This window comes from Topomyia yanbarensis, chromosome 1 (genome assembly GCF_030247195.1).
Source record: "Topomyia yanbarensis strain Yona2022 chromosome 1, ASM3024719v1, whole genome shotgun sequence".
Taxonomy (NCBI): Eukaryota; Metazoa; Arthropoda; class Insecta; order Diptera; family Culicidae; genus Topomyia; species Topomyia yanbarensis.
In genome coordinates, this window is record NC_080670.1 from 61,464,277 (window position 1) to 61,487,521 (window position 23,245).

At 40.3% G+C, this 23,245-nt stretch overlaps 1 protein-coding gene across 3 annotated transcripts; it reads right to left on the minus strand.

The window, feature by feature from the left end:
* Positions 1–821: 821 nt before the first annotated feature.
* Positions 822–18,506, minus strand: LOC131677748 (uncharacterized). 3 transcript variants are annotated; one of them, XM_058957770.1, is made up of 7 exons: positions 17,883–18,506; positions 17,704–17,794; positions 17,536–17,644; positions 5,784–7,676; positions 5,431–5,706; positions 4,463–5,373; positions 822–2,969 (listed from the first exon to the last, which is right to left on the minus strand). In XM_058957770.1, the coding sequence occupies exons 2-7, from the start codon at positions 17,766–17,768 to the stop codon at positions 1,607–1,609; spliced, it is 4,617 nt and encodes a 1,538-aa protein (XP_058813753.1). In that variant the 5' UTR covers positions 17,769–17,794; positions 17,883–18,506; the 3' UTR covers positions 822–1,606. The 3 variants fall into 3 exon arrangements, with proteins under 3 accessions (XP_058813753.1, XP_058813754.1, XP_058813752.1); XM_058957771.1 differs by having other exon boundaries at positions 17,864–18,506; XM_058957769.1 differs by having other exon boundaries at positions 17,704–18,506.
* Between the last annotated feature and the right edge of the window lie 4,739 nt (positions 18,507–23,245).

Sequence of the window (23,245 nt, forward strand, 5' to 3'; positions counted from 1 at the left end):
TCATCCCACAAGATGCAAAACGTCGTGTGGAATGTTTGAATATCGAGCATAGTGCCGAACATAATTCTTTGTTTGGGGCTTTATAGCTATAACGCCCCATATATGTAGGTCGCTGTCAAACTCCATATGATGGTATAGGGTTGCCAGGAGACTGGTTTTGATCGATTCCGATCAAAACACTCTAAAACTTCTCTACCCAATTGAAGGGTAACGTTTACTCAAAAACCTGTTATACAGCATGGTGAAAATGGAGCTTGTGTTTAAAGAAGTGTCACACATATAACATGCAAGTGCTGATAACACTCAATTCTTTGACCGTAGCGGAAAACATGCAGCACAGATTTCATAAAAAGTTTTATATCGAAGTATGAAAAAGTGGAATCCGTCACAAACGACACTTGAATAAACTTTTTCCCTGACATTCTCAGTGGTGTTCGGGTGATGCGAATGTGGTTGAGCCTATAAACACTCATAGTAATAGACTCGCGGATGTAAAAACCGCAAAACTGGCAACTAGAAAAACAAGCATGTTAAACTGGCATCACCCAAAAATGTGCAAGCTCGAACGTGTTCGACTGTATTCGATCATCTGTTTTTATGAAAATAATTTTTCGAGTGGCTCAATATATGAATCAAAAGAGAAGTTATATGTTTGATACTGAGCAACAAGAAATTGAGAAAAGAAAGAAAAAAATCTAATTTCTTCAGAAACACAAAGTTGATGAAAAAGAACATAAGTAAAATACTTTTTGTGTAGTTATATTGAACAAAATAAATATCTTTATAAATAACATTGTGAAATACTAATACGAACACGAAAAATGAAGCCTACTGTGAATAACAAAATATATTTTTTTTAAATAAAATCGCAATACTTGTTCTGCTTGTTTGCATTGAATGACGTCATGCTCGTTTGGCTCCGGATTTTGACAGTTCGTTTGGCTCGATAAAAGTACCTTCGCTGGTCTATTACTATGAGTGTCTATAGTTGAGCCTACCTATACCTTCATACGTGACTTTCGAGGTTGGGATGATCTGCCCAACGTTCTCGCGATCAAAGCGTACACGTTCGGCCTTTGCCGCTATGTGCGTAGTACATGTGATCGATCTCATCGACCAATAACGTGAATTACTTTTCGATTGTACGGCAAATATAGGATCGATTATGTAAACCGTAGCGGCATAGCATGGTCAGAGCGAACGAAACACTTTCCTCGCCGAGCGCTGACTTGTGTAAAACAGTGGAACAATTTGAAGCCGGTGAAAGTCGTTCCATTATAAAATGGCAAACAAAACTGAACAACAAGAATGTGACATTTTGCTGTTAGCATCCGTTAACCACTAGAAAATGCCATGTTAAAAAAAATTCATGTTGAATCACCCTTTATTACATATGATATGAACAAAGGGTCGTCCACCCATCTCCATTGTAGCCTGCACGACAGAAAGATAGAGTTGTTGAATTGTGACATACTTTCGGCAAATATGAACACAGCTTATGGTTCGGATGTTCACAGTCTATGTTTAAAATCATGTTGGATCGATTAATTCAAAACAATGAGTATACTACTACCTATACTAATTATCTGATTATATGGTGGTCACACTAAAGCGTCTGTCGCTTGCCTTTCTTCTTGTCATCTTGCTTCTTTTTCGATTCCATGTTCTTGGAACCTGCGGAATCGTTAACAAGCTCGGATGGCAGATTCTTTCCATCACCATCACTAACGGGTCGATCGTGGCTGTGACCGAATCGATTTCTCGCCAACGAAATGAAATCTCCCTCCATTGTCACGATTGCCTTACAGTTAAAGCTTTGCCGTTGTGCACACCGCCAGCAGCCAACTCCGTCTTTTGAAATAGTGTGGCAGCTGTAAAAATAACCATCATCTAAACGTAGAATGTACACATTTTTCGGCAGCTTATAAAATGTAAACTGCCGGTGCATTTCCTGATCTTTGTCTAGTATTTCTCCTTCCTGTTGATCAGAATGAGCCAAAAACATGTCTTGAACAGTGGACGCGTGACAATGATTAACTCCACCAACGGACACTTCTTTCAGGCTGTTATTTAGGTTAACCTTTCCTCGGCAGGCGTATTGCGGCGAAAGGTGGCACTTCCAGGTGGAAAATGAGTCTTGTATGCTATCCAACTGGTAGGCAAACTCAGCGAATCGAATCAAGCAAGAATTTTCGTTTTCCTGCGGCAAGACTTCAAAATTGCGATCGGAGTCAGGTTCTCGCAATTTCTTATGAAGCGATATTTCTTGTTTCAATGCGGCCAGCGAATTAGGTTTTAATTTTTTAAATTTCTTTTTGTCAGATTCGCCATTTGCTGTTCCTTTCAACAATTCTTCGAAATCTTCATTGGGTAAATCTGGTAAATTTTCATCCGGTTTGGATTGTTGCGTGCTATCATCAATATCGGCATCGCTATTGGAAGATTCTTCTTCTTGCCCAATATCGCCTTTCCGCCTAAACTGGCCTGTCAGTGGATCAAGCATTTCTGCGTTGTCATCCTCGTCTTCATTAGTACCCAGAAGAATTGCTCTGTTTTGTCGTCGTTTAATATCCAGTTTTGAAACGAATTCTCCACTCAAAGGATCTAGGACTACCTCTTCTTCATCTGATTGCTCGTGTGGATCTTCAAGCTGTACCGGATTATTCTCCGGTAGGTTTGTGAACAAATCTTCAACCCCGTCATCGTCCTCATCTTTTTTATCTGTTTGTTGAGCAACTGAGGGTGGCGTTTTCGCTTTCCTTGGTTCATCGATTTCTCCAATTGTTTCGGGTAAGGGCGATTCGTGATCTTCAGCCGCTGGTGATTTGGTCGGCTCATCAACGACATCGCCGGCGACTAAATCTATAACAGTTAGTTCAGGTTCGTGGTTGTGTATCTCAGCAACGTCTTTTGCGATACTGAATTTTTCATCGGTATCCAGCATGCTGCTGCACGTCACACATTTCCATCTGAAAAAGGTACGAAAATGAAAATTATTGACGGGACGTGATGTAAATGGCTTGTTGGCTGAAAACAAGGTTTTTAGATTTCAATAGTTATGTCTGATCAGACAACGGTCCATCAGTGCTAAAGAATCCCTGACTGGTAATTGCTTTAAGATGGTGATTGTATTACGCCTCGATAGTGGTGCATCGAAGAGACCGAGAGGGCTTATGGGTCTTTTTTATGTTTTGTGTGTTTTTATACTATGCACCAAGCCTAACTACTGATCAACCATTAGCCTGTGCGCGCTGGCATGGCCGACTGGAAGGTTCAAAGTGGGGGTAATTGTGTGTCGATTTATTGGTCATCGTGCACAAACTAATTAAAGAAATTAGCCTGTTGGGGTTAGTGTAGTAGTAATTGTAGTTTTTAGTACTACATAGAAACGCTGGAGCCCTTCACGATCATCCACGCACACCTACATCCGCGATGTCGCAAACATGAAAACATGTCGGTGACTAAGCGAAAGGTTTAGTTACGTATGAATTTACGTACGTTGTCGCAAAAGTGAACCTACAAACGCCCGTGTTCGCGCGATCATGAATCGGTTACGTCCGGAAGTCCCTACTCGGCCCTAGTAGCCTAGGTCCATGCCTTCAGTTCGACCAATAAAACATGACGCTCATCCACTAGACAACAAGTTCCATGCCGACATGAACGGAAACTCTAGTGATATAGAAGAACTCATTCTCTCCTAGCATCTGCGCCGTACACCGAAAATTAAGTATCAGATTCACGATCAACGCGCGAACATCCAAGCACACACGTGAATATGTGGATGGACACATGGTTAAAAAAACGAATTCATACACGCTAGGACACGCGACATAGAAACGCCCAGGTGATCGAACACGTTTAGGCTCAAACGCTCGGACCCCCCCGCGATGCTACACAGTCGTGATATTCCTATTCCCGCACATGTCGGAACCGTACAATGAATATCACATTCTGTGGGTAGCATTTCTCGTCTCGTCTGCAATTGTAGCGAGTGATTCTGACGAGACCCTTGCTTTACAGTTGCACCAATAGGACAACTCTCGAAAAAATATCCTCACACTATTACACCAACTCAGGCTCGAACGCTAAAACTTACACCTTCTACGCACACACCACTACAGTAGGACTCACACATAAACGTGTACATAAAAATCACCCGCAATAATTACAGGTATTCGTCTGGCGACCGGGGCAAGTACATCTGAAACGCAGAACTTATCATTTCAATAGTGGCCTTAGATCTACGTTGTCTGTCTTCAAAGCACCATAGCTTCGTCCGTCAGGTCAAGGATGTATGAAACCCGCTAGCCACCACTCTCGGCCCTAGCTGCCGATATAGGGATAAAAAAAATCCAGACTCAAGACACCATACACGGTGCTGGGATTTGCAGGAGCAGCACAAAATCATAAAATCTAGCCTGTATAGTAATTATTGCAATCACCGAGGTGAAATTGTACTCACCTAAAACCGGGACTACCCGGCTCCTTAATCTCGTAGACATAATTCGTGAAATACAACTTCGGTATGGAATTTTCAAGCCTGATATTGTACTTGAAGACCTTCCGTTTTCTTAAATACATCATTTGGCCATCCTGACGCTTAATATCTGCCACCTTGACCGTTTGCAGCACAGGCAGTTTCAAGTTCTCAATGACACTGGTCGCATTGAGCATCTGATACCTGCCCGCATTTTCTTCATTGGAAACCGGTTTGGGTACCTTGTGGTTATGTAATCCATACTGACTCCACAGTCGCGAATCGTTCCCCTTGGTTTCCAGAATTGCTGGACAGTGAACCTGCTCCCTCAGCATACAATCCCAAAAGTTGCTGCGTTGATTGCACCATTTTATTTTATACAGATGTCCTTCGAAATTGAGCATCTGTTCCGATTTTTGAAGCTTAACTAGCTGCACAGTTTTGGAGGCCGGCTTGATTTCGCTGGTCGGTGGTTTTTTCGACTGCATTGTCGAATTTGACGGTCGTTGTTCCGAAGAAACGGTTGCCGGCGACTGATGTTTGCTGCGGTCTGCACTTTCCGAAACATTGCCTGTGTCGCTTAATACCTCGGAATTGTCCCGATCTTCTTGTTCATCGAGGTCTTCGCCTTCTTCAGCTGAATTCGTCGCAGGCGGTGTGCTAACTTGTTGATCTTCATTATCGGTAGCGGATTCATTATCATTATCACCACTATCGCTGCCTTTAGCGGATTCATGTGGTTCCGAGGGAACGGCAATAGGATCTTCCATCATGGAGTCGCCGTTATCATTCTGATCGTCAATATCTAAATTTTCAGGTTCAACCATAACTGTTTGCTTCCTCATCTGAGCCGATTCAGTGACCTTTTTAAATCTTTTGATCGTTGTTCCATGGAACTGTAAGAAAATGTTTTTTTAGAATTTACTTCTCCACGTAGGGTATGACAAAAATACCTGTATTTCGCTACTAAACCTTTTTTGTGGCGCTGTCGGCAACGGCTTGTTCTTCAAAGGAAGTGCAACTTGTTTCAAACGAACAGTCTTGTAAGCGTCCACCCTAGTCAGAGTGGACATATTGCTGGGTATGTGAGATGGGCCGATGATTTTTGCTAAACCTGAGGTAGGATTAGATATTTTAAGCGGCTGTCTATTAACTTCGGAATACGTATTCGCATCAATCGGAATAATTGGCGGAATTTCATCATCGTCCTGAAGGTCTCGAAGGCTGTCCTGTAGGAAATGCAATGAATAGTAGTAAGATGCTATACAATATCAACATTAAACAACTATCTCAAGCCGTAACTTACCTCTTCAAGCTCAGCCGATAGCGTTTCCTCTGAAGAACCAGAGTTACTCTCCAAATTGCAAGGCGCAATCGTGGGTGTTTTACGCGAAATGTTTCCAGCGAATGAAGAATCGAGAGCGGTCACTTTCAGTGTGTTGTCCTTAGTAACTGAACCAGAAGCGACCAGCATCAATGGCCTAGGTTCGGATATGGGGGGGTTCGATGATTGCTCCTTAATACTACCAGTGTCCTCTGACCTGTAGGGCTCCGACATAATCTCATCCGTAATAGTTTCGGGTTCTTCATCCTCAGCTTCGTCGTTTCCCTCCTCTGACTTTATTGGGGTCTGTATCAATGGCCGTGGAACGGTAACCGGATTCACTGGCCTTCGAACGCGATTTGGCGCGGTCACTGTAGTAATTACAACTGATTTCGGTGGTGGTGGTTTAGTCGCAGCTTCATTAAGGGACATGACATTTAAAATTTTGGGCATACCCACTGGATTTGGAAAAGGTTTGGGAAGTTGTAGCTTACGGTGCGATCTGAATGGAATGCCCTGCGGGGGCGTTGACTGGACAATTTTGATCGTATGATTTGGCCTGACAGCAAAATTGGTACGAGGTATGGTGGATTTTTGCGGTTCCAATTGCTTGGGGAAAGTTGCTCGTGAAGCTGCAGATATGGCTTGTGATTGATTTGCAACATTAGGGAAAGGAACAATTGTCGATACAGGTGTGACTTGTCGTATACTTGCTGGAGCAGCGGTGCTCATAAATGCGCTATCTGAGACTCGTTTGTGAGTGCCAAAGGCACTGTTCGAAAATGTGGTTTGTTCACCAATGGAGCCTACAGAAGATGAATTGTCAACTGATCCTAGTACCTGGGAGTTGCCGTCGCTAGTAAGCCTGGTTTCTTCGATTTTAATATCTTGATTGGTCAGCGTGGACAATGAAACTGGTTTTAATGAACCGTAAGCAAACGTCTGCTGGTTGGATGGTGGTGAGCCAACACTCGACGACATTTGTTGCATCGTCGTAGACCCTGAATGTGAAGCAGGGGAAACGGCTAATTTAGGCGGCGTTTTATTGAGGGGTGGGGGGTTTATTATTTTCATCAGCATTGGAGTTTTTGGTTCAGCTGACGCTTTGTTCACTTGAGCACCCCACTTCAACCATACTGGCTGATGAAAATGGGTACCATTAAACTCGACCACTCCGTTAGTCATGGTCATCGCACCCAAGCAATTGGGTCGGATACAATTCCAATATGATTCGCTGCTTTGTCGGGATACCGTTTCATACCAAAAGCCTTGACAGAGGGCCAACTCACGCAAAGATCCTCGTATCAGAGTGATTGACTGCTTGTTACCAGTATCAGAATCTTTGATAGCAGATTCTATTATAGTTTCTCTGGCATGGTTATGTTCTCCCATTGATAATACTTCGCTTCTGTCATTTGTAAGTAAAATCGCCTTACAACACTTATGTGGATCATTCAGACTTTTGCATTCGAACATCAGTGATCTATTGTGGGTAATCAAGTCGAAACTAAATCTATACCCATCGAAGACAAATTCACCGTTACAGTAAACCGTTTTTACCTCTTCCATTTTTTGCTTATGTAAATGGTGGGCATTTTTTGTACACACTTTCCCAGAGGGATAGGTAATAATGTAAGCTGGACAGCAAACCACGCTACAGCCCCAGTGGACGGTACGCAAATTTTCGCCAATGCACGAGTACCAGTACCAGTTATCTCCGAAACGCAGCAGTTGTTTTCGGTCCGGTTGCAGCGATTTTCTCATGCTGAGGTACGTTGCATACCGTGCACAGCGCATCCGAAACTGGTTGTACTGTTCTAAGGATTCGTAGCATTTCTTGCATATCAAGGACTGGGAGAGATCCTCGGCCGTTATCTGAAAAAGTGAAAGGATGTAAAATGAATCTCACTGATGACGAAGGTTGTACAACTTTCCCCCGGAAACTATTCATTCACTAGAAACTGAAGCACCGAAAAAGCGTTACTCAGAATCTACAAATACGCAGAATTTTATTCCCAAGAAATACCCATTTCCCAGAATTTAAGATATACAGTAAAGACCCGTTTTTATCAGACCCTTGGCGAATTTTAAGCTGATAAAACAGGGACATTGATAAAATCGGGACATATATTTTTCTGTTTTTTAATAAACCGAAGCTCTTAAAATATTCTTCTTTGTTCCTTGCCTTGAAACCTTTTTTCTTTTTATTTACTTTAAGTTCTCCTTAAGGGGGTCTGACAGCGCAAAATAAAAAAAAAATATTTTTATTTTTGTATTTTTTGGATCAACAAGATAAGAAATATATGCCCAAAAAAAGGATTTAAAGGGAGCTGATGAAATCGGGTCTTCAGTGTATTGATAAGCCAATCATTTATGTAGAAACAGACCACTGTTTATTTATCTAATCTAGTTATGTTTAGTTTGCAGTTTCCAGTATGTAAAACTGTTTTGAGCTTGAGCTTGTGCGACCACCTCTGGCTGCCACTCCGTTATCGATCTGAACTAGCTAAAGTTGCACAGCGAATAAGTGCAACTCCTGGAAGTCCTAAAGTGTTTATGAATCAATACCGGCGCCGGCCAGGCCCGAACGTAGATCGCGGAGGAAACAAAGGGAATGAATGGTTAGTCCGACACTTGCTTTTTCTAGAGGCCGTATATACTACTGCGCACTCCACAAGTATCATGGGAGGAGGATATTTGTTAGTAAGTATAGAAGTCGGATTTTACTACTTCTTTACCGACGCCAGAGAGGTGACTCCACTTATCTGTACTAGATATCGATCCATCAACGCATGGACCGGAAGACCAACGGCTGGCTTTACTTCCCTTCCGAAGGAAGACATGACCACAGATTTTTTCACCTCAGAAAAATCTCAACGACCACGGTTGGAATTGAACCCAGGACAACTGGAGTGAGTGGTGGTCACGCTTACCACTCAACCACCGGCGCCGTCTTTCCAGTATGTAAAACTGCTTAGTGCAAAAACACGAGAACTGTACAACTCGACGAGGTGTTCTCTTTTTGGCGGGAGTCGAACTAAAATTTTGCAGTGTAATCTTGGCAGTACGTAGTTACAAAACATTCCTCACATCATTCATTCTTCTTCGAATACGGTGGGTGCAGCGTTTAAAATTTTTTTGAGCTCCCAGAACCTATGCATCGATGTCACTTGCGAATATTGCACACGATTGCGATGCTGATCGAGTTGGATGGTTCCTGTAGCTAACCATCCAAGCTATGACACATGCAGCTCCTGGAGACCTTCAATTAGAGTGTGGTGATCCAGCATCATTAAAATGAAGCACTACTCCAATCAGCACATCAATGCTAACGGCCCGGAAGAAGGTTGGATCGGCAAGCTGAATATGTTGAGAAATGTTCCCACTCGTTGCGTCGATGTTTTTCGATGGAATCGTACCAGTGATTCTCGGGATTACCAAGAATTCCAATTTTGCTCGGAAATTCCTGCAACAAGAAATTATAATCAGCTCGATTTTGTCGCATGCGATAGTCTTATAGTTGTTTATGCCAGCGCTTAGAGCACTAGCTCTCTGGTTTTGAATCCCTAGAGTGCTGGCCTTTTTTTGCGGATGAAGTTCACCTGAAAACCGCTGTCCAACAGAACGCCGCGTTTGACCGTTTCTGTCCTTCATCAAGACAACTGTGGTTTGCAAACACACCACTCTTGGATATTGGATATGGTTGGATATGGTGGCACGAACACGTAATTGTACGTAGCTTTGCAGTTGTTGACGATGGAGTCACCAGCTGTTTTCATTCGGGTGTCGGGTATAGGTATGAACTCATATCCGTAATTTTATTTTTGTGTAAATGAGTAGTGCCGCTTCCGACAGGTTTTGGATGACGTACAGTTGATCGAACAATGACCTTTCTGAAGCAGTTGAGGTAACTGTCCAACTCTGTTCACCCTTTCCTTCCCTTCGCTGCTAACTTGTCGCACAGGTAGTTCAGGTATGGCTTTCGGCAAGAATCGCATTTTTCATTCTTCTGTTGGTTTAACATAGCAGTATGTGTTCATTGTATAGCGAACTTCGGTTGCGAAGAAGAAGGTTACTGTTGTTTCTACGATTGTTTCTTGGTAGAAGCTCGTGCCCAGACTAGCAGCTTCGTACCCTTCCAAAACTTAGCAATAGAACATCAGAAACTCCATTGTTTGCTGGAACTTCGGCAGCTTTCCAGATTTTACAGGCTGATTCCAGTATTTTCCGGTTGATTTATACATGCCGCTGTCAATAAGAAAACAACAATCAGCTCAGACATACCAGACATCATCTGGTTCTGGTATACTAAGCTTTCCTAGTGTTTTATGCACTCGTCTGGAAGAAATCGCAGCTCGTTGTGAGATTCGGACGTATGGGTTTCAATAGTCTTTCGTTTGTTCTCGTATCTCTCCGTCAATACCTTCCAAGCTTGTGTATAGTTTCTCTGGTTTATTGCCTTCGCATGTAGAACGCTGGATGCTGCACCCACCAAAACCTCATCCAAGTGGTACAGCTTGATTACGTCGAAATCTCAAGAAAGCACCTCAACATCTTAGAAAATGGCTTCGAACTTCGGCTGTGTAATCACAGACTAACAGACATAGCACTCAAAAACGAAGCTTCGCCTGCTTTAACGCTCATTTTAAATATATTTGTAGTTGGGACTGTGGCCACATATGAAATTATGGCGCCACTGACATATGAACAAGCATATGGGGGATAGACCACTAGTGAAAAATTGTTCCCAAACCTGAGGTTACCCCAGGTTACCAGTAAATGAGTGTTTGGGACCGTGAATAAAAGGTGGAGCTAGTATTCTAGGAAAGTTATCGGATCGATGTTTTTTGAGGAAATTCCGTCAGAGTGTTATGTCTGTTAGTCTGTGGTGTAATCCCAATCAAACGCAGGCGTAGTTGCCTTCAGTGGTTGTTGGTGACTTACTGCATGCGATGTCGGGCTAGACTGTGCTGCATGATACGAGCTTCCACTTCAGCTGTTGTCATGTTGTACAACTTCTCGAATGGCACGTACACATTGTCGTAGAGGGGCATTGTAACGTCAGGGATAATAGTCACAATTTGATTGTGGAAACTGGAGAACTCTGAATCAGCTGCACGGAGGTTGCTCAAAAACACTTTAAATTGCGAAGCTCCCAATTCCTGGTAGTCGAGAGCTTTTTGGATTCGAAGTACCTTCTTCAGTGACGGGAGTCGTTTGCGACAAAACTGATTCAACCCGTGTGATGTCACGTCAGCGTCTTATTATGATTTCCATTCTGTTGTTCGGCGTGGAAGCCAGGTAACTCATCGTTGGATAACGGCGGCAGATGTTCGGTAAACATTTCACTTACACTTGTATAATTTCGATGGCAGAATAATTTGACCCACCTTCACTGGTTGCCTACTTTCCTTCCAGTCGTCTGTTAATCTCAAACTATTGGAATGTTAGTCGAGAACCGTGAAATCTGGTTTGAAGGAACGGACTGTACACGACGGATCGCCAAGTGTCATTAGGTTTGATGCGTTGCGGCTCTTGTCGTTTTAATTGCAGTGTGTCCTCTTCGTTGTCCTCGAAATAATCGCCGTCGGAAAAGAATAATATTGATTTTTTTCGAGAGTTGTCCTACTGGAAAAGTCATCGTTTTTGTGTTCGCGAAATCTTGCGCGTAGTTGTGCGTAGATGATCGCGATTACTTGTTTGCCTTTGTGTATCATCGCGAAAGGCTCGGGCGTTCGTAAGGTAACTTGTTCGATTGCATGTCGCGTCTTTGGAAAGTCGTGTGAAGAAATTCTATTACAACCGATTTTATAACAGGAAACATTCGCGTGTTCTTAGATGATCGCGCGGACGCGTGAATCTGTTACATAATTTTCGGGGTATGGTTCCGATATTAGAAGAGAGTGAGATCTCTCAATCACTAGAGTTCCCGGTCATGTCGCTATGGAACGTGTTGTCTAGTCGATATGATCTTAATTTTTTCTGATTGGTTCGACTAAAGGCATAAGCCTAGGTTGCTAGATCCGAGAGTAGGGACTGCCAGACGTAAGCATTTCGTGATCGTGTGGACACGGGCATTTTTAGGTTTACTAGTGTGACCACGTTTGTAAACTGCCAAAACGTTTACTTAATCGCCGGGGTGTTCTCCTGCTTGCGAGATCGCGGGCATAGGTGCACGTGGATTCACAAATTCGCGTGTGTTCGTGGATGATCGCGTGGATCGTGAATCTGATGCTGAGTACAGTTCAGATACGCCTTAGAACGTGTTGTCTAGTGAATAGGAGCGACTTTTTTGATTGGTCCAACTGATGTCATCAGTCTTTAGGGGAAAACCTGGATTTTTCAGTAGAATACTTCTGTAATATATTCCTCAAAACGAACAAAATCCTTTCTAACGTCAAGAAAATTCGATGCCTTGAAACGGCTTGCGATCAGCACTGATCTAAAACCAATAAAGAACTTTTGGGGTATATAGTTTCAGCGTATATTTGCCAAAGGACGACAATTCAATACAGTACTTCAACAGAAAACAACAATTTATAAACGTATAACTTGGGAATAAATCAAAATCTCAGTTCTGAAATAAATGATTGACTTAATCCCACGGTCGATGCTAGTGCTTCCGTCAGCAAGGTCAGTTTTCTTTTTTATTATTGTGAATTCCTTTCACAAACAGTTCGGACAGTCCGTGAAGAGGAGGTCGATGGTGGAACTGCTGGTATCGATGATTCTTGTTGGGTTGGTCGTTAATATGTGGGGCGACTGACAATGTTTTGGATGTTAGTTAGAGCATGGTTGTTTGCGGTGGGTACAGATGTATTGACGTTAATATTGAAGTCACCAACAATATAAATTCGACCGAAGTTGAAATTTACTAAATCCAACAGAAGTTTTTCGCAACATGATCATTTATCTGTGTTTGTTAGACGGCGCCGGTGGTTGAGTGGTAAGCGTGACCACCACTCATTCCAGTTGGCCTGGGTTCAATTCCAGCCGTGGTCGTTAAGATTTTTCTGAGATGAAAAAATCTGAGGTCACGTCTTCCTTCGGAAGGGAAGTAAAGCCAAGCCGTTGGTCCCTCGGTCCATGAAATTGGTGGATCAATATCTAGTCCAGGTAGTGGAATCACCTCTCTGACGTCGGTAAAGAAGAAGTAGATCCAACTTCTACACTCTTACTAACAAAAATATCCTCCTCCCGTGATACTTGTGGAGTGCGCAGTAGTATATACGGCCGCTAGCAAAAGCAAGTATCGGACTAACCATTCCTTCCTTTCCTTCCGCGATCTACGTTCGGGCCTGGCCGGCGCCGGTATTGATCAAAAACACTTTAGGATTACACCAGGAGTTGCACATTGAAAGATGTTTCGCTAATCCCAAGCATAATTATCTACTGATTCCCTGTGCAACTTCAGCTAGTCCCGATCGATAACGGAGTAGCATCCAGAGGTGGTCGCACAAGCTCAAGCTCATGATCATTTATCTGTGTTTGAACTGCTAGAAACTCCAATTGATGCGCAATGGGGGGATATCAGGAATGATGTCTGATTTTGCTACAGGGACAACGTTTTATTCCTTCCTGCACGTAGATACCTACACCACCACAGGTTTTAGTGGTACGTCCACGGTTCGTTGGCAAGGAATAGTATGAAGTTGTAGCCGGCTACACGAATAGAGGTCCAAGGGGAGCTGATATTTTCAGCTTTGTTTCCGGTGGTGGCGAAAAAGTGATACTTGTTGCGATTTAGAAGGAGCTTCAGGCCACAGATATGGCATTGAAGGCCTTGAACGTTAAGGTGTCCAATTGGGAGATTCGAAAAATTAGGCATTGTTCGATATTTTGTCTGTGTCTGCTTAGGCAGGATGACTGTGGTTTATTGCGAAGAGATGGCAGATTCATTCGTAATAGCATCAAATAACATAGACGAGTCATCAGATTCCTGTAAAGCACTGGTAAATTCTATCAGGCTATTCGTATCTTCAACTCGGGTGTAGAGATTTTGACCAGCGATCCGAATAGATACTGCGTTGTTTCGAACATATACGGATTGCAGTACTCCTTTGTGTTTCAGACTAAGGGCCAGGTTACGCTTGTGCAACACGTCGATGGAGGCATTTTGTTTGCTGTGAAGCGATATTCGAACGGAAAATTGAGTTTTAGGATACACAGCGTTGCGTGCTTGTGTAGTACTATGTCCCTCGATGCTTTGCCGTCAAAAATAACTGTGATGGTCGACGCAAGTGCACGATCAGACCACCAGTTTTATGGGAAGACGGAAGCAATTTCCGACTTGTGTTATCACATTCGGGATCTCTACAAATCACAGGAAATGGACATTTTCACCTTCGTGAAGGGGATGTTTTTTCCAGCGCGATGTGACAGCTTTTGACATTTTGGGAACAATAGTTCGCTAGCTTAACAGCAGATTGAATTACTTCAAGTTTTTTCTCGAACTCCTCCGCAAATTTTTTATGAGCACTACGTGTTTCCTCAGTTTGGTGGAAGGTTTTGACGCTGTTATGTAGCCGATCAATTTTTTTTGTGGAGCGGAGTATATGCAATTCGTTCTGTAGCTGCTGGATTGTGGTGCAAAGATATAGAATTTTATTGATCTAGTCTATGGTAGATATCCAAGTGCTGACAGTGACATCATCATTTGGAATGAGACTTCCGTGAATTGTAGTTTTCACAATAGTACCAATATTTAGATGTTTCCTAAGCGACTCGTTCATTAATATGGGCGCATACGATGTGTACCCATTCTGGACATCTATCGCAGCATATCCAACCAATAGTATTCTTGTCGTTGTCGGTTTGGAATCTCTTGCCTTTTTTCGTGAGGGGTTTACTTTGTAGCAAATGTGGCAGTTTTCTTCTTTCGGCATAACACAAGACGATGTGCTTTGGATTTAAGGTTATGTAACAAGTTCTAAGGCAGCCCTCCAGTATGGTATTCGAGCTGCAATTTTCGGCACGTTTGGGTTTAGGAACTATTTCCGGCGTAGCTTCGAGCTCGAAAATAAATTGCGAAACGAATCACTTCTGTGAGTCTCACTCAGGCTGATCTCGATAAAAGTTTTGTTATCTGAGTGCTCGGCTGTGTAAAACTCGGTAAAAGTTGCAAAAATGTTGGGATTCGGTGGAACATTAAATTAAGTGTACCTAATGTACATAAGTAGAATGACTGTTTTCCTTATGGGTAAGGAGCAGCTCGAAACTGTGCCTATCTCGGAACGGATGGTAGAAAGGAAAATACGGTGGCTCGTCAGCTATAAATATGTTGGTCAGGTACCGGACGGTCATGAATTGACAGTTCATGGATCTATTCACCTCTTCACTACCTGTTGAGCGAAAATCGGAAATTATTTGTTACTATGTTTTGGTACCCATTTAATTTATTGTTTAGTGTGCCTTTTTGATGCCTAACTCGATTCTTTTGCATCCTCCTAAGTTTTTCCTTGGTTCAAGAGCAATAGTCGCTCGAACACTTCATATAAAAATCAATTCAAATTACATTTTTGTAGCCTTGCGGAATTGAAAAGGTTTAATCTTAAAAATGTTGTTATCTTGTTTTTTCGCTATTTTTGCTAATTTCCAGTGATAACCACAATACTTCGCTCAAGTATAACACCGATTTACTAGCTAGAGGTTTGATTTGCGTGTTGATGGTAAAGTCTCCAACTATAAAGCCCATAATCGCGTCAGTTCCACGTAGGAAGTTTTGAAACATTTTACCAATTTTTATAATAATATCTCAACGACGAAAATGTCAAGTAAGATCGATAGTGTCAAGCAAAGAACCGTTCACATCTTAGGAAATCGATCAAATAGTTTTGATGTTTTAGGGATTGGGCATATAGATTTTTACATTTAGAAAGTCGAGCAAAATAGATTTATGTATGTAATAAAAGATGTTTTCTTCATATAATGGCCCAAGTCCGCACTCATTTCATTTGTATACGCGCGAAGGTGAAAAATATTCGATGTTGTAATTTTGTTTGTTTTCGCATATAGCAACATCTCGACAAAATGTTGAATTATCTACAATATTTCGTGTAATTTTTTTATAATACAGTTTAGCTCAAATCACTTACGAAAAAAAAACAAAACTCAGTGTGGCATTCCGCTTTAAAGAAACTTCACATGCCGAATCCCGGGATGCTGAAAATTAATGATTATTGTTTGTAAAATACGATTATTCACCAAAAACTTAACGTAGCAAAATCTATTCTATTCAAAAAATACTAAAAAACTTGTTGAATTCAATCATTTTTCTGTTCATTGTTTCAAACATAAAACAATATTTATTCCAATTTATTTTATTGGATGTTTCTGCGGGTTAAACATCACATTTTTACATTTCTTACAAAAGAAATGCATAGGATTCGCTCAAACTTTCAAAACTTTTTTTCCTCTATAGGACAGTGAGCCTATTATCGCCCTTTTTCTATTTTCACCCAACCCATTTAAAGCCGTTGGATAGAAGAGCGTCTGCTATCTTCATTCCACGCATTGGCTCAAATGGTAGTGCGACAATTAGGGTATTTGATTTTCTTTGCGCTCAAGCAGGATTCCACCATTCTCAGGTCATATTAATATTTTTTGCTTTAAAAGTTGGATTTTTGATGCACTTTTCTATCACACTTTTCACAGTTGCCAAATGAAATTACATGAAATCTGACTAAAAATCAACTGTTTCGATCAAATATATTACAAAAACCGCGAGATTTGCAGCCATGCTAACCTGCCAGATAGTAAAAGTAAATAAGAAGTATTTTTTTAACTTTTGAATGTCAAAATCTGTCAGGTCCAAGAAGTTGCACTTTTGAACACACTTTTGATTCATCACACTTTCGTACTGTGTAGTTCGATTTGGTGTGAACTGTGCAATATATTGTATTGCGAAAGCCGTGCGCCGAATCACGCACCTATTCACTTTTCATTAGTGCAAGCAAAAAACGATTTGACGTTTATTTTTGTTTCGTTTGCTATCATGTGTGAAACATATAGTAACAAATCGACGAAATGCTAGTTTATCTTCTCAATATTATATTGGTTCTTCGAAACGAAGCAGATGCTGATGCCAATATCTACTCAATCCATCCATTGTAGTCCACGTAATTGATTACTATTTCATCACCCTCTGCGATAGGGTCGAAATAGACACTTCACCCTAGTGCATTTCTATATATAAAGCAATTGAATTCACCGATTCGTTTGTCAATAAAATATATAGCAAAACAAAGTGATTTTTAGAAATCTTTGACACCAGTATTGCGTATTATGTTGATTTGTTTCTCTCGCTACATGTTCGCATGAATGTAAAGTAAAAATCACCTTGTCCACACTACATTGGACATTGAAATGGTTACCGTGCGTATTTCATGTGTTTGACAATTGAATTAATTCTTGGTTACGTATCTATTTTAAACCTGTGCATCGTTCTTCCCTTCCTCCAACGAAAAACTAAAAAAAATACCCAAAAGTAACGTAATATTCCACAGAGCACTAAAGTTCACTTCATTATTTTAGGTAAAATATCCACAGCCCCTCTATTCTCAGATAGCAAATTTAAACTACCTGCTAGTAGGTAATGGATTCTAAGCGTGTATAGGGGTGTTTATGCGTCAGCCCCATCCGTCTTCCCAATTAGCTCAAAATAATGACACTAGGCGGCTCTGAAAGCCAACTGTTTTGGCTTTTCTGCGCATAAAATGGCAATGAAAAAACTCACCGCAAGCTGCAAACAATCCCTAATTTTCGCAGAAAGCTGACTAAACGCTTTACCGTCCTTCGGAGTAACCATCTGGATGTTTTCCGCTAAACACAGACGGCAATAGTCCCTGAAAATTAACAAGAAAAAGAATAATCATATTCCTACAAGTATACAAGAGCTACTCACGGTAAATGGTCTTCGTAACTCGGCCTACTGACATATGTTCCGGCAACCACAACCCGCTGAGCCATTGCTGCTACCGCAATTTAGCTTCTATCTATTCGAAAGCAAAACGTTTTACGAAATATTCACCATTAAGTTTACAACAAGCCAAAACACAATTGACCTCTTCGCGTAATAGTTACCCATTCCACCACAAGATGTCACATACGTTTGACATTTCTGTCAGTAAGATGCATACTTGACGTTTTGAATGTTCCAACACGGTAATAGTGCCAGATTGATAGATCAATGTTGGGACTTTCCCCATTCTTTTCACCGTGGTTAAAACAAAGTTATTAGTAAAAATTATCGCTTTTACGCACACCAATTACAAATTCAATTGCACAATCACGAGCCGGTTCACTTTCGGGCAATCATTGGTTTTAGAGCGGATTCAAACCAACGTCATTACGTTGCCTTGGTGGTGAGTTACTAAAGTCGATTTTTAACTGTCACTGTCACTGATAACGAATTCTCGGATAGTTTTTCAAAACGACGTATGAAAAAAAAATGTTCCCTTCGTTTGCTTTCACCCTTGTCAACTATAAACACTCATAGTAATAGACTCGCGGATGTAAAAACCGCAAAACTGGCAACTAGAAAAACAAGCATGTTAAACTGGCATCACCCAAAAATGTGCAAGCTCGAACGTGTTCGACTGTATTCGATCATCTGTTTTTATGAAAATAATTTTTCGAGTGGCTCAATATATGAATCAAAAGAGAAGTTATATGTTTGATACTGAGCAACAAGAAATTGAGAAAAGAAAGAAAAAAATCTAATTTCTTCAGAAACACAAAGTTGATGAAAAAGAACATAAGTAAAATACTTTTTGTGTAGTTATATTGAACAAAATAAATATCTTTATAAATAACATTGTGAAATACTAATACGAACACGAAAAATGAAGCCTACTGTGAATAACAAAATATATTTTTTTTTAAATAAAATCGCAATACTTGTTCTGCTTGTTTGCATTGAATGACGTCATGCTCGTTTGGCTCCGGATTTTGACAGTTCGTTTGGCTCGATAAAAGTACCTTCGCTGGTCTATTACTATGAGTGTCTATATTGTCAACTTCTCAGTTGCTTTTATGTAGCCCCTCGGAACTTTATATAATATGCTAAGCAAAATAATCGCCTTTCGATCTACATAATGGATAATTATTGAAAAGTGCTTATATTGGTGCTTTATTACCCGACGGAAAGTAAACAGCACATTTCTGATCCATGCGTCATTTTGAAAAAGTATTCGAGCGTATTTTTCTTCATCGCATGTAGGGGAACTGCGTGCATGCCGGACTTTGGTTATTTTTACATGGCACTCAAAATCAGATATTAAATTCGATCGAATGGTGGCGACTGAATGATTTTGTTTTTTTTCAGGTGTTTATATTGTTGACCCCTTATTGATTTACAGTAATCAACGACATTTTACAATTTAATTGACAACTGGTCCTTTCGATGAACGTCTGGCAAAGAAAAAATATTGTAAAAAGTGATAAAAAGAAAAGGTTTCCGCTCTGCGCAATATACAACCGACGAATAATTTGAAAGTAAAGCTTGCAGTACGCGTTGGTGAGATAGTGATTACACCCAAGTTTGAATGAGTGTAGCACCGACTATACCGGTGTAGTTCACTGCGAAAAACAAAAAATGCCATAAGAGTTGATTTAACAATATTTTAGTTTTGCAATGAGAAACAAAATTATGCAGTTAGCGTACTTTTTATTCCCGTCGCTTTTATTGTGCTGTGATTTTTATGCATTTTCTAGCACATATACTTCTAATAAGCATTCAATGGGTGGATATACCAAATATGTCCAATGCATAAAATTTACAGCAGAAGAAACGAATTAGATATGGGATTTTCGATTGATTGACACCGGTGTAGTGGATTGCACTGGTTTTGCACTTTCTAGCAGAAGTGTCAATGGAACATACTCAGTTTTCTGCACTTCTGCTAGAAAGTGCAAAAACGGTGCAGTTTCAGTGCACGCCACTACACCGGCAGCGTTGCCAATGTTCCAAATTTATCTGGAATCTTCCAGATTTTTTTCAGGTGAACAGACATCCGGTCAAGCCAGACATTTTGCCAGATTTTATTAATTTTTCCAATTTTTTCCAGATATTCTGAGTTTTACGTTTCACTCCGGGACAACACTTTTGAAAATCGACTCGACTCTCGGAGAATCTTTTCTCGAATTGTTAACCTTCCGGAAGTCGTGCGGTGCACAACGTTCTGAAATTCAGTCGAAATCGTCTTAGAGCTTCGGGCAGTTACCTTCATATAGATAATGTTGCGACTGCCGGTTGTACGGAAGTTGCCAAGCTGAATTGAGTATGTATAAAATGCGGTTAAGAAGTTAAGTAAATAAAAGAACAGAAAAAGTTTTTGAACTAAAAATTCTTGCACGTCTTTCAAAACACAAACTGGTGAGGTAATTCCAACATGGATGCGAAAAACTGCGTATATTTGAATACATTTAACTCTATTTTGCGGGTATCATTCATTAACGCTTCAATTTAGGTAAATTAATTACATTCGATTTTAAATAACCTTAATGAGTGCGAGTGAAAAGCAGAACTCAAAACTACCTAATGGATGAAAGGAATTCAACAAAGTGGTACTGATAAATATTTTGATGTCACAGGGAAGACCACTGTCTCTCGGATTCAACGACTCCCTTGATTCGACGAACTCATCAACAAAATCGTGTGCCAGATTTTTCCAGACTTTTTTCAAAAGTACCAGATTTCGTTTCAAAATACTTGGCAACTCAGACGACAACCGTTAGCAGTCGTTTTATGCGATCATAAGAAATGTTTGCTTTTTTGGACTTAACGTCTGCATGGCGGTGATGACGGCTGTCATGTGCTGAAGAGCAGAACGCGAAACGTTAAAAACAATTCCAGTTTTGGGGTAGTCCCAAAATTAACACGCTACTACAAAATTAAAAAAAAAATTAATGTACTTTTCAAGTGATCTGTTAAAGGTCGTAGGTTTGGTCAAATACAACACAAAACCACATCATTTGACCAATTTAATGTACACTCAAAATCTTGATTTGTAAAAAAATATTTTTCAGGGCTTTCAGCACTAAGAAATTTTCTACGTGGTCACTTTTCAACCGATATTAAATTTTTGAGTGTTCTGGAAAGAAGGAGAAATTACCTTTTCAACGGTATGCTGTTTTGCTTTTTTGTTTAAAATACTATGTAGTTTTGAGACAAGAATATGTTTTACCAACCATTATTTTGCGCTTTTGTCATGAAAAATATGAAAATTGCTCGAAACTTTTATTAAGAAGCGTCTTCGCTTTAATAAAATTTTAAAGAGAACACCTACCGCACCAATTTATCATCCAATAGTTTGAAAAATGGCAGTTATTATTCATCGGGTGATATCATCAACTGCGTTTATACAATCGGTGTGTGAAATGTGTTGGTTCAAAAAGGGGGTTTTTACCATAAAGATAATCCGGTACGAGCAGATCGCGAAAAACCACCCTAGAGAAAACTGGGCGCAGCGAGAAAAGCCACACAGAGACCGGACATTCGTGATCGAACAAATAAATTAATGAAACTTGTATAAACATTTGAACGAATATACGTTGAAACACTAGTGCCGCCACACCAGCTTTACTCAATTAGAATAATAAGACGGCCATTTTGAAATCTCTATGGGATCACATCAATTTAGTCAAACTCACCCACTAAACGGCGACAGTAGCGCACCTGATGGCGACAACTCAACTACCTTTGAATAGACCTTTAAATATTACACAATTTTAATGCTTTCAGAAAAACAAGTTTTAGCAAATCAGTCGACACATTTCAATGCTACAGTTTATAATTCCCATATCCACCTTTTTGGTTCGATTTTGACCAGCATCCGCTATATATTGTTTAATTACTATAAAGTTTTATCGAAGAGAACTTAGAATTAGAATTATTTAAAAAATTAGAATTATTTAAAAAACTAGATTAAGTAAATTAAGTAAAAAACTGGATTGATTTCGTATTCACTAATTACACTGATTAAAAAAATGAAAAATGGGTGGTCCGAACTGCAATTCCGACGCTGTACTTTTGCGCTGATGCGATATGATAAGAGATAGAAAAATGCCATAAAAGAAAAAAAATTACGCCTAATAGGAAAATACGCATGATAGTCAGGAAAATATTACTTAATTACTTGCCAATCAGCTTACACGTTTCAGTTCTATGAGTCAAACCCTTATTAGGTCTAAATTGGGCTAGCTTCCCCTATATTGAAACAAAAACAAAAATGCGTGTCAATGACCCTTCGCTAGAGTGCGAGAAAAAATGAAATATTGCTTGCAAATCTGACATTATATTCTTTATGTATCCGCCTTATCGTAGAATCTAAAGGAAAAAAACAAATTAGTGATTACTCATTTGTTCTAAAGTCTATATTGTTGCAAAAGTGGCGATTAATGAAAGTATCCATCTCAGACAGAACTGGAAAAATTGCTTTATTAAATAAACATCGCATACCCAATAATGGGTACGATTTTACAAATTCGAAATGATGTTCACTTCGCAGCCTCACTGGAATAGACATGTTATGTATTGGCGATTCTACGTTGAAACCGCTCGCAGATATCGCTGGAAGGAAAGTGTTACTGATTTGATTCTGTTCTGTCATAGTGCATATATTTTCTGTAAACATTGGTAAAAAATGACTTTTAAACACCAAATTACCGATCAATTTGTTGATAATTGTTTATGGAAATGAAGGAAAACCATCATTTTATAAGATGACGAGTAAACATCTTGCGAAAAGAGTGTAAAACATAGTGGTTTCTAATATTATTCGCAGAGCTATATGCGCGCTGTTTCGAAATGTAATTTGTTGAGCACCGTAGCCGCCGCAACAGCATTTCCCGTTCGTCCTAAGTTAAGCTAAACCTTCATGAGATGGTGTAAATTCATGAAACTCTCCAGATCAGGCGAGGAAAGAATATATCCGGCTAATAGGAAAGTGTCAGCTTTGTATCATGCACAGCCGATCCTTCTCTCCGATAGTCTTCACTGAATCTCCTACGTAGTTCAAAATATGAAGGAGTTTGACATTGGTACTGATTGGGTCTCGGTTTCGAGTTGGAACTTTATTTATGGAACGATTTTTCATAACCACAATAATACCCCGATTACATTTCGAAGAAATGTATGAGTGAAATAGTTGCAAATGGCTGTAATTTCAGAATAATTGCAAATAAAACTAAATTTCTTACTCGTTTCATTCATATTTTGGCAGTGGTAAGCTTTTTCCGAGAAGATAATGAAGATTTTGTTGTAAGCTACGACTCACTTACGGGCGAAAAAAAGCAAACTGTATCACTTTGCCAGTTCATGAGCTGAATCATAGGTGTCGCATGACTAATTTTGGCTTTGCCGCAAATCGCCAATTGCGTTACGGTCACATTCTGGAACGATAACGCAATCACCGTGCGGAAAGCACTAGAAGAATTTAGTGCGC